The sequence below is a fragment of the Pomacea canaliculata genome, linkage group LG9 (genome assembly GCF_003073045.1).
Source record: "Pomacea canaliculata isolate SZHN2017 linkage group LG9, ASM307304v1, whole genome shotgun sequence".
In the NCBI taxonomy this organism is placed as follows: Eukaryota; Metazoa; Mollusca; class Gastropoda; order Architaenioglossa; family Ampullariidae; genus Pomacea; species Pomacea canaliculata.
The window spans coordinates 17,914,632-17,931,518 of NC_037598.1; the positions used below are offsets into that span (position 1 = coordinate 17,914,632).

At 39.2% G+C, this 16,887-nt stretch overlaps 1 protein-coding gene across 1 annotated transcript; it reads right to left on the minus strand.

The window, feature by feature from the left end:
• Positions 1–1,138: 1,138 nt before the first annotated feature.
• Positions 1,139–16,835, minus strand: LOC112572622. Its single transcript, XM_025252384.1, is given in 11 exon segments — positions 1,139–1,775; positions 2,341–3,200; positions 3,443–3,602; positions 3,605–3,816; positions 3,967–4,082; positions 6,314–6,576; positions 9,114–9,246; positions 10,046–10,156; positions 14,977–15,113; positions 15,894–16,069; positions 16,814–16,835. Coding segments are annotated over 10 exon segments (2,259 nt in total). The 5' UTR covers positions 15,949–16,069; positions 16,814–16,835; the 3' UTR covers positions 1,139–1,563.
• Between the last annotated feature and the right edge of the window lie 52 nt (positions 16,836–16,887).

A 16,887-nucleotide genomic window follows, 5' to 3' on the forward strand; every position in this document is an offset into this window, starting at 1 on the left:
GATGATACTGTATGTCGCGGATCGTCCCCAGCGTCGCCGGATGCACGCTCGCAACCGCTCACAGCCGGCACGAACACACACCCACTCGCTCAGCCAGAGGTGGGACACGACGTACCTATCGAACCTTTGATGAACTTAGACCACAACAAAGACGAACTGTACAATTAAGAAGTTTAATAAAAATGTAGATGAAAATGAGAAAGAGAGAAGAAACAATATGAAGAAATACACTTACGCATACATGCACATGCAAGAAAAACCGGGAAGTACCCACGCAGAAAAGGAAAGGTAATGAGATAATGTTAGTAAGGGAAATAATAATATAAAAACCCCGCCAAACACCAGCACACAATGCGGCACCATACTGTTCTTGCCCCCGAGACCTTCAGGCCTGGCGTTATATGTAGAACACCGTGTATTCTGTTGACAGTGTCTCCTTCGGTCTCTGTGGCCTTATGCGACGCTTGGCACTGTGTGTCCGATGTGCGCAGGGACCCTTTGCTGGTCCACAGTCCGAGCTGCCTCGTTGACCACACGACGCAGGACTGGACGACGAAGGTGACGGAACGAAGAAATGAAAGGAGGACGATACGTAGAACGGTTGAGACTCCACACATGCAAGGGCTGAATGGGCGAAGAAGAGGTGATAAAATTGAAAAAACGCAGCGAGGACAAAGTTGACAAGATCACATGAGGATACAAAGAATGTAAGATTAAGATGATAAGAACAATAAAGATGAAAAAACTGTCAGAAAAATCTGTGGAGAAAACAAAAGAACAACTCACTACTCACTAGGTGACTTTAGCATGAAACAAAAAAACAAAAACGGATGTGTCCGGCGGTCACCCGCTCACGACCAACAGTACCGGAAGCCCACTCCCGTCTCACTCACACCTTCGTGGTCACCAACAGGGTATTGAACTTGAGTATGAAAGTGTGTGCGTTTTGATTGTGTGCGTGTATGTCTGTTGTCAGCACACGATCGTCAGAACAAATGCACGGCGCACCCGAATCTGGCGACGTTTACTCGTCTAAAAGGAGCATGGCCTGACTTAACTCTCATATAACAATGGTCGCTCTTGGTGTCCTCTTTGCTTGCATGCATGCAGACCCATGTGAAAACAAAAACCTCAAGTATATAGTTTATACAAAACAGTTTATACAAAATGGGTGCATCTGACAGGAATCTAAATGAGAACAGAACACAAAATGTAAGAATTTTAGTTATTTAGTTAACATCAAAAACATAACAAAGCTGAACATGTTCAGTATGGCTGAATAAGATCTTTAAAATGTGTATAAGGTTTTTCTCTTGTTCATGCACGTATGCTTGAGTTACCTGGACATTGATACAATTGCATAGTAAAAATATTTTCACATTCTGATGAAGAAAAATAGCTTTCACTCCAAAAAAGGAAAGATACCTGATTTGGAGACATTCAAAATCATAAAAAGTGAATATAAACAATCATTCTGAATTTTTCTACTTATCAATTACTAACTTTCATAACAACTGTAAGGCATGAAGAGTAAAATGATTCTTTGTGTATAGTTCTTCAGTATTATGCAAGTGTGATACGATCGCGTACGGCTTGGTTCCGTGATGGTGCCTGATGCACAACATCTGGCCTTCTCATTGGCTCCTGACCATGGTCTGCTCCCTGACCTAGATAATAATCAATATTACCAGAACTTGGCCCTGCAGTCACAGCAGGATAGTGCTGGGGCGAAGAAGGAGATAAAAAGGCAGGACTGGAATCTGGGTAGTCAAGAACTGAAAAAGGAAAGAATACAAATTCACAAAAATGCTGCTTCTGGAAAACATCTTTTCATAAGAGACAATGCTTATAATCCCAACTTAGCAAAATGATTATGATCAAAAAGATATTTTGTATTAACTCGGATTGCAATATTTATCTAAGAACTTTGACATGTCTACAGCTAACATTCAGAAAAAGGAAGTGACACGATGTCACCAAAAGACCATCTGTTCAAAAAGCAACAAAAAAATGCTTTAAAACATAATATGTAATGCAGTTTAGATGTGTCTTTATTTTACAAAATACTCTCTGACCCAAACCCAAATCCATGGTCCCCGCAAAGTACAAAATTTTCATAAACTGGTCTGGCAATTAAAAAAAACAAACCTATGTCTATTACTAGACAATGTATAATTAGGGAAAGATATGCTCACAGTTTGAAATGTGTGAGATAATGTTTTACTGTCCCTACACATATGTAAATATATTCTGCAGTATATAATCAGTAAACTGTTGTAGCAAATCATGTTTGAGGCACTTGGCAATCTGCTACAAAAATGTCTTGCTCTGGGCACTTACTTGTTGAAGTCTGTGTAGGCAGATCAGAATGGCCACTACAAGTTGTTACACGTGTTATAGTTTTGCGTGTGATCTGGGAGCTGTCGTCAGGCCCTGGATCAGTGGGATCGGGTACCGTGTCTGTCCACAAAATCTGAGTTGTGTGTATGCCAGTGTCGGGGTCTGTAGCTGACTTCATGGCCATGGAGCGGTGACCAGGCCCAGGATCTGGTGGTGCAGCACCAGCAGCCACTAATGACAGGTCTGGTGCAGAGGGATCTCCTTGGTACCCAGGTCGTGGTGATCCCCCTGGAGTTGAGGTGTAGTCTGGAGCACCTGGATGACCTCTTTTTCCCTTAGGTGCCATCTGTTTCGGAGTACGTGAGCTATGCATGGCAAAAGTTGTGTTCTGCATATTGCCATCAGCAGTGGGGATACTGTGCACAAAATAAGCACCCTGATTGGCTGCCACTGATTGTTCTGGGTAGGATCCAGGTGGAATACCCTGTTGGTATGCATAGCCAAAAGTCTGTGCTCCAGGTCCCATGGGAATCATTCCATACTGCATAAACATAGGAGGCACCGCGAACGGCTGGGGAGGACGGAACTCTCCAGGATAGTATTCTTGTGATGTCGGGGTGGTGAACACAGGATCAAATGCTTCTGGAGGAAGCCCCATGGGGTCTGGCTCATGCCTGCCTGCCTTGGAATGTCGTCGTGACTTGGGTGATGTGCTGGTGCGTTTCTTTGAATGTGATGAGCGTGCAGCATCAGGCTGTGAACTCAAGTTTGGGATGCTGGAACGAATACCTGCATTGATGTGCAATGGGCTAGTCATTGTTTCCACATCAGCTTCACTCTGGAGCTCCTCAGAATCAAACCTGCAATTAGAATATATTCTCCACAATAGCTGCATATCCTAAAATGATTATACACAAAGTTCCAACCAGTGTAATGCCTAAACACTTAAAGGACTTAATTATTTTGTAACCTTGCAGCATTTTCAGTGACAAGACCAAATATTCCCCATTTTCTGGTATACTCTCTTCTTAAATTCAGTAAGAAATGATAATGCTACCTACAGGGCTCTTAGGTTCACTACCAGTGATAATACCAAGCTTACCGATGGAGATCTGCGGCATGTGCTTCTTTCTCTTTACCATCTGTACCAATAAGACCCTCTGACTCTGATCTTTCAAACACTTCAGAATCTGGTTTTCCAAGGTGATCAATCACTGTTTCTTTTGAGGCAGGTTTTACTTCAGCAGCCTTGTCTCCCTCATTAGCTGAGTGACGCGATCTTCGGGATTCACGGCTCCTGTTACTGGACATAATGGTCTCCAAACGTTTGAGGAAGCGTGGTGATCTTTTTCTGTCATCTCATCATATGGTTCGTACAACTGAGACTCTCGCACAAGGCCTTGCGATGGTTCTTGATCGGCTCTACCAAGCCCCTTGCCTGTGTTTTCATATTTTTTAGTGTATGTTTCTTTTCCCCTGTAAATAAGTCAAGGCATTCAAGTCATTGGTCTGAATATTGAAGTACATTATTCATCTTTTAGTCCATCATAAGACACTCAGACACAGATGAAGAAGTATGCAATTCTGGGCAAATGGACCATGTCCATGTTTTGCAATGTATCTTACCTTAACTCTACATCCTTTGAGCCCTCATCTCGTGACAAAGAAGCCATTCGTGGGACACCTCGACGAAACTGTCGTGGTGTTCCATCATTTGTTATGCTGGCCCACATAGCAGGGTCCTAGACAAATAAAAGACCCTTCTCAGCATGTCATTCTGGAGTATTCAAAGTTAATTAGGCTTTAGGGAAGGAAATAAACTGAAGAGATCCTTTAGAGCAGTGTACTACGAAAAAAAAAAATTATTCTCTGATGCCAGATTAGTCATGTTATTAACTATAGTTTTTCCTCTTTATGTTGATGCTGTTGCACAGATTTTGTATTCAAAGTGTATTTATACATTTAACTGTTTGTTATGTGGATTACAACTTTAGCTATCAAATATATGATACAGATCACCTCCCCCTTTTTCTTCTTGGAACAGCTCCTCTAGAACCACCTTTTTTTGTGAAGGTTTGCTCATCAGTATACATCATGTGTGGCATGTCAATATACATTATATATATAGCCACAGAGGGGGTGTGAGATTAGTTAATGACCCGCACCTGCTGAATGAGTAATTTTTTTTTTTTTGATAGCTGGAAGAAAAAAGGAAAGACAATATAATTAACCATTACCGGCCAGTACTTCACTTCCCAAGGAGACATGGTAAGTACAGAGACACTATGCGCGAGGAAGTTGTGGATGCCTCCTCCTAGAAAGGTGAAGTCTAAGTGCCGGGAAATGGGCCATGAAGTCTAAGGGCTGGGAGATGGGACATAGTCTTGGGCCATAAGTGTTTAGGCCTTGCTAATGCCATGGAGTAATGGGCCTGGCATATTCCATGTAGTATTTGGAGTATTTTTATCCTGGGGTATTTGGCCCAGGAAAGTTGTGATTGCTTATCCCCAAGAGGCAGCGCTGATTTGTCCTGTCTTTCCCCTAGTGGAGCTGTTAGTGATTTTTTTAGATAATTTGTGGTACATATATATTCTTAGATCAGTGCAACTTCAGGCTTCAGTGACCATAATAGTGTTGTAAGAGAACATTATCAAAGGTGAACGGTAAAAAGTGACCTTGTGCTGAACGATAAACTTTAGTATTTTTCTGTTAACAATCAAACTCAGAAAAAGAAACTTTCTATTGGAATATTTGATGATCAGAGTTGTTGACTAAATTAGTAACTTTCTGAGCGTGCTTTAAGAATTAGTTTTTCTGCAACAATTATTATACAATTTTATTAACCACTGTAACATATTTATTTTAATACAATGTATACAGGGGCTGCAGAGAGGCAGATTTAGTTGTTCTGTTTACAACTGAAGAAAAAGAATGAGCAAATGTCCAGGTGACTGTGTGAATGTGAGAATGTGAGTGTCTGTGATATATATACTCATTGTCATGAACCAGCCTAGTTCAAGGCCAGAACAGGGTTGAGGCCGGGTAGGTAATTATAGGTGGGCATCGGTCAGTGAAAGGACATTTTACGCCTAAATATGTCAGAATAACTAAAATTATATGCGTACAATCCTTATAGTCCTCAAAGGGTTAATGACTGCCTAGAACCAGGCTTGACTGATTGCATAAAAACTCTGAACTCAGCAGCCTGGTTCAAGAACAGAACAACAGGGCTGAGGTCGGGTAGATAATTATAGGTGGGCAGTGGGCAGTGAAATCGAAAAGTAAAGGGAAGCCTTTCTGTCCGTTTTTACGACTTGATAGGTTGCCTTGATTGATGGAGGCGATCGAGGCACAGCGTCTGAGATAGCAGTTCAGGGGTATAGCTCGGTAGGCAGTAGTTTCTCTAGTCATAAATTGATAGTGTCAGAGCCAGGTAGATTTGGTGCAGAGTGTCGCGTGACGCATGCAGTTATTAATAATAATTTGTTTGCTGTATAACCGTGTTGTCATTTGTTATCAGTTATTAGTTATCAGTGCGTTACATGTGGACATGCGAATAAGCGGGGAAGTGCGTATGAGAGGGCAAAAGTCGGGTGAAGCAAGCCAGCAGAAGTGTCCCCTTTCCCCTTCCTTCGCCTCATTCGTCACACACAATATATATCTGTATAAATATATTCTTTTGTTATCAAAATAATATGGATGCACATTCCTTACTAAGGACTCCTGCTTAAGTTCTAATTGAGTTTGTGTGAATAGTTTTTTGCTCATAACATCAACATCAGTGGTATATAGTAAAACACTTTCTATATCACTATGATGTAGCCTTAGTTGCTGGCATGGCATAAAAAAAACTGAAACAAATATTTTGTATTACATTGTGAATAATGTTAAACTGTCCTATTAATTTGATGTTCTTCAGTTAATTGGAGTTTGTCATGTTTAATGTAGAATTATCAGCTGTAGTCAATCGTACCTTATGATCAATGCCATGTTTCAGTCCCTGTGTAGAAGAGCTGGCTGACATTTTTTCAAGGCCACTGTCTACACTGATGTGTTTTGTACTATTATTTGTTGTCCCCATGCTGTCCATGAAATTGTAGATGTACCCAGTGATACAGCACCAGCACAGCAAGATTGCCACAGCAATGACAGCCACAGCACCAACTACTATTCCAATTATAGCACCGACTGACAGCGTGGTTTGCGCCACTGCTGTCCCTAGCTCATTGTTATCCGCTGAAAACAAAAATAAACATTTAGGAATACAATTTCTGTATTATATCGCATTCAAAACTACTTGTTATTAAAAGACTTTTCTGTACATCAAAATTAGGTTTACTTAAAGCATTTAAAATGCACTTCTCATGTAGACACGAGCTTGATAAGTTGCATATGAAAGAAAACAACCAACCAAAAGTTGACCAAACAGAAACATAAGCATCAGCAAACAGATAACACCATGATTGGATGAAGAATTGAGAAGCGGGCAGAGGTTTACTCCTGATTATGCTACTTCTTAAAGAGAAAAGTTTTGAGGCTGGACTAGAAGTCATTAAAGTAGACAAGGTCCAAAGATAGGGAGGAAGAGAATTCCAAACAGTGGGGCAAGAGAAGGAAAATGATTATCTGCAAAACTTCTTCTGTCTAATGCATGGCCTAGTGAGGAGGGCAACCCAGGCAGACTAAAAAGACTCAGGTGGTAAGGCATCAGTAGTTCAGAAAGGTAACGGGGAAGGCCATGAAGACAGTGTAGTTTATCTGGCAGAAGATAAATGGGTCACATAAACACTGACACATAAGCGCCTAGAATCACACAAATGACTTGACCATTGCTCAAAACAAACTGTATCTTTAAACTCAAAACAATTGCAAATCCAATTATCTAGGAATATGAACGAATAATGATTACTCCACATCCCCCATTATAAGCTACAATGGACAATTAACTAAATGTTCAAAATTAAGGGAAATATGTTTAAAAGTTCCAAATGAATGTATGCCGAAAGTCCCCTTTTTATAGTTTATTAACTATAGGTCCAGTCTATCTGGGGCCTTAATAATCCAGCCATATCTGCTTTGGATATGAGCGGGATGCTGTCGTGCAATTCACTAAGGGCCGGAAAATTTCCCACTGTCTCAGGCACCAGGCACTCCTAATCACTACCATCATCTGCCAGCATGTTGGGACTATCTAGCAACAGACTGGAAAACTCTGTTGTAGTGACCTTGGTTTAATGAGCTTGTGAATCACAATTGACCATATGGTAGTTGTGTCTCTGCATTCCTTGGGGTGTGAAGACATTGTATGATCTTTCTCCCAGTGGTCTGATGATGGTTCCAGGTGTTTGTGTCTGACCCGAGACCATCTGACCTGGTTTGAACTTTGGTGACTCTTTGGTACGATGCGCTTTGTCAAAATTTTTCTTCTGTTTTGCCTTTAACTTTATCTCTTTTTCTGTGTAGTCCTGTTGATTTGGCTTTATGAGTTGGGACGTTATCTTCGGGACTAGACTCCTCAGTCTTCTCCCCATCAAAAGCTTGACAGTGACTTGCGAAACAGCTGGTCGTCTTTCAACACAATGTTTCTTAACACCAATAGAAAGTGCAAAATCTTTTGTGTGTGTGTGTGTGATCCACACAATGGGTTACAAGTAAATTTATATACCGTGGAGAGGTACAGCCCAAAGACAACTGCGTCGTATGCACAACACAGCACCACTCTGCCAGAAACTGCAAATCCTTCATTCTGCCAACACAGTGAATTGTTCAAAAATGTTCCAAATGTGCAGATCCCACTTCTGACACCATGGTGGAGTTCTTCTGGCAGTAGATATATAGGCGCATGAACACCGACATACAAATGACTAAAATCACACAAACGACTCTACCATTGCTTATAACAAAATTATATTTTTAAACTCCAATCAAACCAATTGCAAATCCAATAATCTAGGAATATGAACGAATAACGATTATTCCACAAAGACAATGGTAGCATAGTGAAGCGATATTGTAATCAATGCGAGTTCAGACTAGTAAGCAGTAAAATGTGCAAAGGAGGGGGTTTAATTGTATTGTAATAGAATTACATTGTAATTGAATACAACAATAGTTTTAAGAAACTAAGAATCCTGCTCCGTAACTGTTGGGTATGATGGTGGTTAAAAACTGAGCTTATCGCCATTGCAGTAAAGACTTTAGGATGTTGGATACTTGTCTAAGGACATGTGAATGGTCTCTGAATGTGAAAGCTGTTTATTTGACTGGTCATTGGGATTTTCTCCAGTCACTCATGTTTCCCCCCAAAAAATTTCTTCTCCCCCAACCTTCACCAAGTACCTGATTTTAGCTCTTAAAAAATAATTCATAGTTTAAAAAAGTCTTTGAAGAAGCCAACAGTTCATCTTCCCTTATATATTCCTTTAAGAACAGCATGATCACGAACTTTTATTACTTGACTGCTGGCAGACAATTTTTTTCCAGTTAACTACTAAAATGAGGCATGCTATTACAAAGCTTCCGGTTTAGTCATATTCTTTGTTTAGGCTCACCGAGACTAACAGAGGAGAACTTTGCAAGAAGCTAAGCGTTGGTCTTGGCAGACAGACAGCAATCCACTTATACACATCCACGGCATGATGTTTTGTGATGCCACACACTTCACATTACAGCATACAAAATACACTGTAGTTGTGTAGATGTTTGCTGCTGAGAAAGCAAATCCTATTGAAAGAGCTGAGGTATGCATTACACATTGAATGAAGCATACTTACAGTATACCTGGACTGTCAAAACAAGAGAGTAGGCTGTCTGGTACAGCTGCTGGGGACGACTGAAACGAAGAGTTGCTTGACGCCCATTTGTGTACATGATGTCAGTGGACCTGCTAGTACAGCCAAGCTGACGCTGGTAAGAATGACAGTGCAAACAGAATGTGACAGATACAAACATTTACATTATGAAGAAAATGTCTTGCATATACCATTTCAAGTCTCAAGCAGACAAACGTAGCAAGAACATAAGTAGGTTGTACACTGACTTTTAATATTAGATTCCATATATTATTTTACCACATTCATGTTTAGAAGTGCAACACTTGTTTCATGGTACTCCCTTTCAGTTTAAATCATCTTGTTGTTGCCACTTTCTTCTCTCCTTCTTCTTTTTAAACCAATTTATAAATTATTTCTTTGTGTATATGCTAATATATGTTTATACAGGGTGGACCAATTGAAAAAAATTTATATATAAAAGCATATTTCTAAAGATTTCTTCTTCATGTCTATGCTAATTTATGTAAACACATTCAATACAGATGAAAAAGGATGTGATTGAACATTTAGAACACTAGTTGTGGCATAAAGTACAATGTGTTGTGATATTTAATAATAATAATAGGAAGCATATTTATATAGTGCATTTCTCTACCACAGAGAAGACTCAAATGTGCTTTACACAAATAAAAACATCATAGGACCGATTAAATAGACACGAGTCATTACTGTTTTTCCTGTTTGTTGAGTAGCCTGCAAAATGACTGACACACCAAATAAATTGTTACTTCTCTTAAAATTTCACTTTACATTTTAAACTGACCTCCAGCTTTGTATCAGATGCAAACTTGCTATTCTATCTCAAAGAAATAAAAGATGTTTGAAATGTGTTGAAAGCTTTCAGGAGACATGGAATATATTTTTCAACTCACCAAGTAGTTGCCACTGACGCCTTTTCCATTGAATACATCGAGTTTGACATTACAATCTTCTATGTTCAATTCCTGAATAACCATCTGCAGTCTATAGCGACCATCAGCCACCTGCACAGAAATAACCATTTATTGTGTCTACGTTCTGTATATTTTAGACATCTTCAGGAAGAAAGGAATGGAAAAACTGTACTCTCCCTAAAACACTGCTGAATAGGAATGCCCCTCTAACTTGCTGCCTTGTCTCCAATCATCCCCTTCTCCTGAGTATACCACTGTGGGTCCTGAGCTTCTGGAAGTCAAGCATGGAGAAGAGCAGAGTAGGAGTAGTGAATCACTAGACTCACTGTGCACCGCCATATTTTTCAGATGGCTAGGAATTGTGTTACATTCTCTAGCATGCAAAATTCTTTCCCCGCACAACCACTATTGTCTAGTAGGAGAACTATCTTGAACTGCCCTAGTTGATAAATAAAATTGTATTTTAAGCAGTTATTTAATGCTAGCAATATTTTGCCAGGAAAAACCACTTGTACTCCACTCCCATTAGTGTTTCATGCACAAGAACTCCCACAGAAATTTGCTGGTTTCTCCACCAACAAAGTTGTATTGATACACTAGAAATACAACTCTGCTGGTGTTTCATCATTCTCTGTGTCAGATACTGTTTACAATGGCCCTAAGTTGTGTTGTTTTGAGCCAACCACCTCATCAATGCTTCTCTTACAGTTGAGTTCAAGTTGGCCATTGTCTCCCAGCTTATAAAGAAACCATCTTTAGATAACAACTGTTTGAGCAATAACAGACCAGTTTCAAACCTGTCCTTTCTATCCAAAATTCTGGAAAAGATTCTTTCTCAGCTTATTGTACATGTGGAGCAAAATCTCCTTCATCCATTCCACTTGGCTTATAGAAAAGGCCATAGTACTGGATACACACTTGTTAAGTTATAAATGATCTACTCTTTAGTGCTGATAATGAAAAAGTGTCATTTCTTGCATTGCTAAATTTGTCAGCTGCATTTGATATTACTGGCCATTCTATACTTCTACACACAGATCAGCAATCCTGGCATTCATGATGTTGCTTTGTATTGGTTTTAATCCTATCTCATGAAACAAACCCAGACTGTGTGTGTGAACGAAGTGTACTCGGATGCTTCTGTCCTGAGATATGGGGTCTCACAATGGTCCATGGGTCCAATACTTTTTGTGCTGTATATGTGCCTTCTCTCTGATGTTACTTTTACTTCATGTCACACCACGTCACATGCGAGTTTTGCTGATGACAGCTTTATCAGCAGCTCTACTTACTGAACTCACTGGCCTACCGACATGGACATAAGAATGTAAGTCCTGGATGCTCAAAAATAGGCTGTAAATGATGACAAGACTGAATTGCTACTGACTCTTCCCATCTAATTTCTGAGTCATTCTTCTCCGTCTGTCCATAAGCAACTCAACTATTCCTTTCTTCACCTCTATTCGCAGTTTAGATGTCAATCTTGATCAGAGTTTGACTTTTCATCATCACATTTCTCTCAGCACTTTTAATTTTAAAGTTAAGATGCATTTTTTTTTTTTTTTTGAAGAACAGAGACTTCATTACAACCCTGTCCTGAACATGAGTGTGCATAATGTGTCTGTATTTACCTTGTGTATGGGTAGTTGTGTCTCTTGTAGAAATAAGCGTGTTTGTTAAATGGGTGCATGGTGTTAGTGATTCCCTTTATATGGATATGTCCGTATCACTTGTGTCAAGTGATCTGAGCAAATCATTGGAAAAGTACCATAAAAATGTTTTATAAATGAAAAACACTGATACATTTAGTTAAAAAAACATCAAACATGACATAGTATTGAATTGTCGGAAAAGTCACAACGTTTTGTTCGATAACCTTTTTCCATCTTTCGGTGAGCTTCATAGTTCCTCATTCACAGAAGGACCTGCCTTTACAGCGAAAAACTGAACAAGGTGTTGATTTACAGCCTTATCTAACTGAACATGGAATTTTGAAGAGAGCAAAACAAGTTGAAGTCTTCACTGCGCAAGGTCAGGTGAGTATGAGTAACCCATCCAAGCTCAATAACTTTATGACAGGTGATCAAATGTGTGTAGTCTCATCTTGTCATGATGGAATATGACTCCTTTATGAATAATGAGTGCTGGACTTTTCTGGACAATGGATTCATTCAAACTGTCCTATTTATTGCCAACAGTACACATTTGAATTGTTTGATTCCTTCATAGGAGCTTGAAAAAACATGGCACCCTTAAAATCCCACTATACTGAGAGAATAAACTTCCTCTGATTAATGTCTGCTTTTGATATCGTTTTAAGTGAATCATCATGTCAGGACCAAGACTGTTTGCGCACCACATTTTTGTAAATAACCCACTTCTCATCACCAGTTATCATTTGCTTCAAAAAAAAAATGTTTAATGAACATATATGTGCTGTCAAACATCTTTGAGTTCACAAGGAACCCAACTATTGAGCCTGCTAACATATCCCAAATTATTCAGATGGTCATAAACACTTTAATATTCAATGTTTCTGCAATCTCTTCTGTAACATAATATGGGTTTGATTCGACAAATGCCTTCATTATGTCATCAAACCTAGTGAGCATCCGCAACAAAGTTGGGACGTTATCTTCAGGACTAGACTCCTCGGTCTTCTCCCCATCAAAAGCTCTGCTAGGCTTTTCCTGCACTGAAGTAGCATCAACCAATAACTTAACATGGTCATATATAGGTCCTCAGCTTTCTTGAGCAGACCGTCGACTGTCTGTACAGCTTTCTCGGCCTCCCCATTAGCTTGCTGGTGGTATGGGCTTCTGGTAACATGTTGGAAGTGGTAGCACTGGGCAAACTCAGTAAACTGTTTACTTGAAAATTGTGGACCATTGTCCGATATCACTATCTCAGGGATTCCATGTCAAGAAAAAATGCTCTTGAGATGTTCAATTTTTTTTTTAGATGTGGTGGATATCAACAAGGCCACCTCAATAAACTTGGAATAATAGTCTATGACCAATATATTTTATTGGAAGCTGAACAAATCCAAGCCAACCCTCTGCAACTGGTACAGGAGTTGGAAGGAGGGGTTCTGGTGAATTTCGTCTCTCTTTGATGGAAACAGAGCAACTTCCTACAATCTTTTCAATCTGAATGGATAGCCCTGTCTCTTTGAGCTTAATGAGAACTCGTCTGAGTGTGCTATCGTGTTTACTTCGAGTCTTGCCCTATACAAGGATGTCATCCATGTCGCACACTACTCCCGTAATATATGATAGTAGCTGTGACATCATTCTCTGGAAAATTTCTGGACCAGAACTGCTAGATTGTGCGGAGAGGCTACTGCATAAGGGCAAGCCCCATCCATAAGGTGGATTCGGTAAGATTGTTCTATGTGTCCCAGTCAAACAGAGCTGTAGAAATTCCGCACGCCATTCGTCATGACATATACTAATAGCACCGACCTTGGCTAACAGCTCTAGATCAAGAATAGCAGGGCGACTCAACAGTCCAAATTTTGCACATTTTCTACACTTAAAGAGTATGTGCTGGGCATTGGTACCTGCTGTGTGGTTCTCTCCCACATCTAGTACATTTCTGAGGAGACTGATGATATAGCTGATCTCATTTTAGTTCTTCTTGTCTCAATATCTCTTTTCCTGAACTAATCAATGTAGGCTTCCTTGCTTTTTTGATTCGCTGGACTAATGCAGAGGTGTTGCCTGACATGGACTGTACCCGTAACTGAGAAGTCTCATGCACCTTACAAATATGGACTGCCTTGTCCAGATTGAGCTCTCTCTCTCTTACAGAAGTTACTACTGAACTTAATCATCTTTGATGCCTATGACAAGTCTGTCACGGATCATACTGTTCTCTTGAACATCAAAGTTGCATGACTTGGCCATCTTTCTAAGGACAGACACGTACGTTTCGATTGTTTCACCCTTCCCTTGCTGCCTGAAACTTAAATGTTTCATACACTTTATGAGTAGAGACTATACAAAACTCCTCAAACTTTTTAATAACTACTGTAATGTCTGTTCTGTCCTCTTCTGTAGGAAATGAAAGACCTTAATAAGCTTCTTGTACATTTTCCCCTGCGCAGGCTAAGAAGACTGAATTCTGGTATGCTTGATTTTCCCTGTCGAGGTGAGTTGTGATGATAAAATATTTCCATCAGTGAAATCATCTCCAGTTTTGCTCAATGTCCTCCTGTACATCAAATTTTGTTGGTGTAGGTACATTTGCAGTAAAGTATCTTGGTGGCTGCTGATGTTCCATATTACATATACATTTCTTTTCCTTGTGTGATCAAAGCCATCAAAGATGAAGGTCAAGGACTAACTGTAATGCCATTTGACGCACTGCTTGACAGTGACTTGCAAAACAGCCGGTCGTCTTTCAATACAATGTTTCTTAACACACACAGAAAGTGCAAAATCTTTTGTGTGCGTGTGAGCCACACAAAGGGTTACAAATAAATTTGTCTGTATACCTTGGAGAAGTACAGCCCAAAGACAACTGCGTTGTATGCACAACACAGCACAGCTCCACTAGAAACTGCAAATTCTTCGTTTCTGCCAGCACAGCGAATTGTTCAAAAATGTTCCTACTTCTGACACTATGTGGAGTTCTTCTGAGAGTAGATATATGGGTGCATGAACACCGATGCATAAGTGACTAGAATCACACAAACGACTCAACCGTAATAACAAAACTATATTTTTAAACTTCATTTTCAAACCAACTGCAAATCCAATAATCTAGGAATATGAATGAATAATGATTACTCCACATAGATGCAAATGACTCTAGCACATCCTAAAACGAGCTAGCTCCATCTATTGCAATAAAATGTGTCATGACTTTTTTGATAACCGAATATGTTTCAGACATGTTCAACATACATCATAAGCAGATTCCAGGTATACAACACATTCAAGAGGTGGGTTTGCTGGAGCAACATTGGACCTCGCAGTAAAAGTTAGTTTGTTTTCATACACAGGATATGTATTCCCACATGTTGACTTCATATCCATGGCAACTGAAACACAAATGCACTGTATTAACATTTAGGAAACTTTTATACTCATATCTGCCTACACCAAATATTTAATTAAATGCCATGCCCCTTTCTCTATTCTGCAATCATACAAGAAAACTGTCCATCACCATATTGCCTATATTTGTGTTATCCTTTCACTTCTCTATTATTTTCATATGCTCTTTTTTTAAATGGTTCCAATTTTATTGTGCTTGTTGGCTGACTAATGTACCTAAGATCAAGAAAAAATCCATATCATTTTAATTTGTTGACCATTTACAAACACATTCCAAGACACAAATTGCTGTTAAAAAAAGAAGATAAATTTCATCATCAATGTCCATAAAAATTATCTACCAGAATGATGTAAAATGTGCCAAATTCACTAGAATGAACTCTGATTTCTGAACTAAAATACATAGATCAGCTCGATTACAGTGGCGATAGGGTTGATCCACATACTATGATTCCATTTTTATAGTTTCCTTTAACAAGGTGATCTTATTAAGGGATACAATCTTAGCATCTTTTGAAAGACCAGGAAAGCTAGACTTCCTTTTTTCTTGGCTGCTGATGCTTCAACAACAACAACAACAACAACAACAACAACAACAACAACAACAACAACAGAAACCAGGCATCTCGAATATCAACATGAAACACTAGTTGTTAAATAAAAGAGACCACCTTAACTGATTACAGAAAATAAAGACAAAATTCATGACAATAATACCAATTATCAATGTTTTAAAAGTACCTGACAATTATTGTCATACTTACGACTATCCTGAGCTTGGACTTGCCATTGGCAGCACAACAGCCATATTATGGCCATTAAACTTAGAAGGGACATTCCTTTTCAACTCTAAAGCTCCTGGCTCTCAGGTCATGACCACATGCTCAAGGTAGGTCACTGGGGCGAGAGTAGCATGCTTTGTACACTTAGGTTCTCAGTACTGGATGAAAAGAATCTATCGATTAGCAGACACAACTCTCAATAATCCAGGAGTTAATGTAACTGTTCTGAAGCATACAAAATACAGCACAGAAAAATCAATGCTTAAAACTGCCTGTACGTTTATCTGATTCACAACTAATAAGCGTGGTGAAAAAAAAAAAAGGCCCATCTTTATGTTCTTTTGCCATCTCCGTCTCCATCTAATAAAGCACCACAATTTCCAATACTGATATCTAGTTTTAATAATGTTAAATTAATAGTCATTTTTAAAACAAGATTCTTAATAAACACTGAAATATATATCATCACTTTTCATAGCGTTGGTAAAATTCAGGAAATGGTCCGATCGAGTTTGTTTTCAAACATACCTGCTTTTGACCTGTAATTTGTTTCTATAGATATTATTATCTGCATTGTTAATTGAACTGTCAGGAAAAGGAGATAGAGAGAGATCACTTCAAACCGTTTTTCGGCATACGTGTACTATACACAGGTCACACATATAAAATTTCATATATCTAACCTCCAATTACCTTTCTCTATCTCAGCCATCTTGCGACTGTCAAATGACCCAGATCTTACTGCCTATGACACCCACCTGGCTAGTCCGAACTAAGAGATAATCATAAGTTGAAAATCACTATTTTAAAGGAGTCATTTACGGTTATTATGGCAGTAAACTACAGACCATCTCATATATGTATTAAATTATTTTATTATGAACTTGCGCTGATCTTTTTACCTGTCATAGGTACGCTGTTTTTGTTGCAACTGAACTGAAGGCGACCTGGTATCCCCATACAAAGGTGTAAAAGT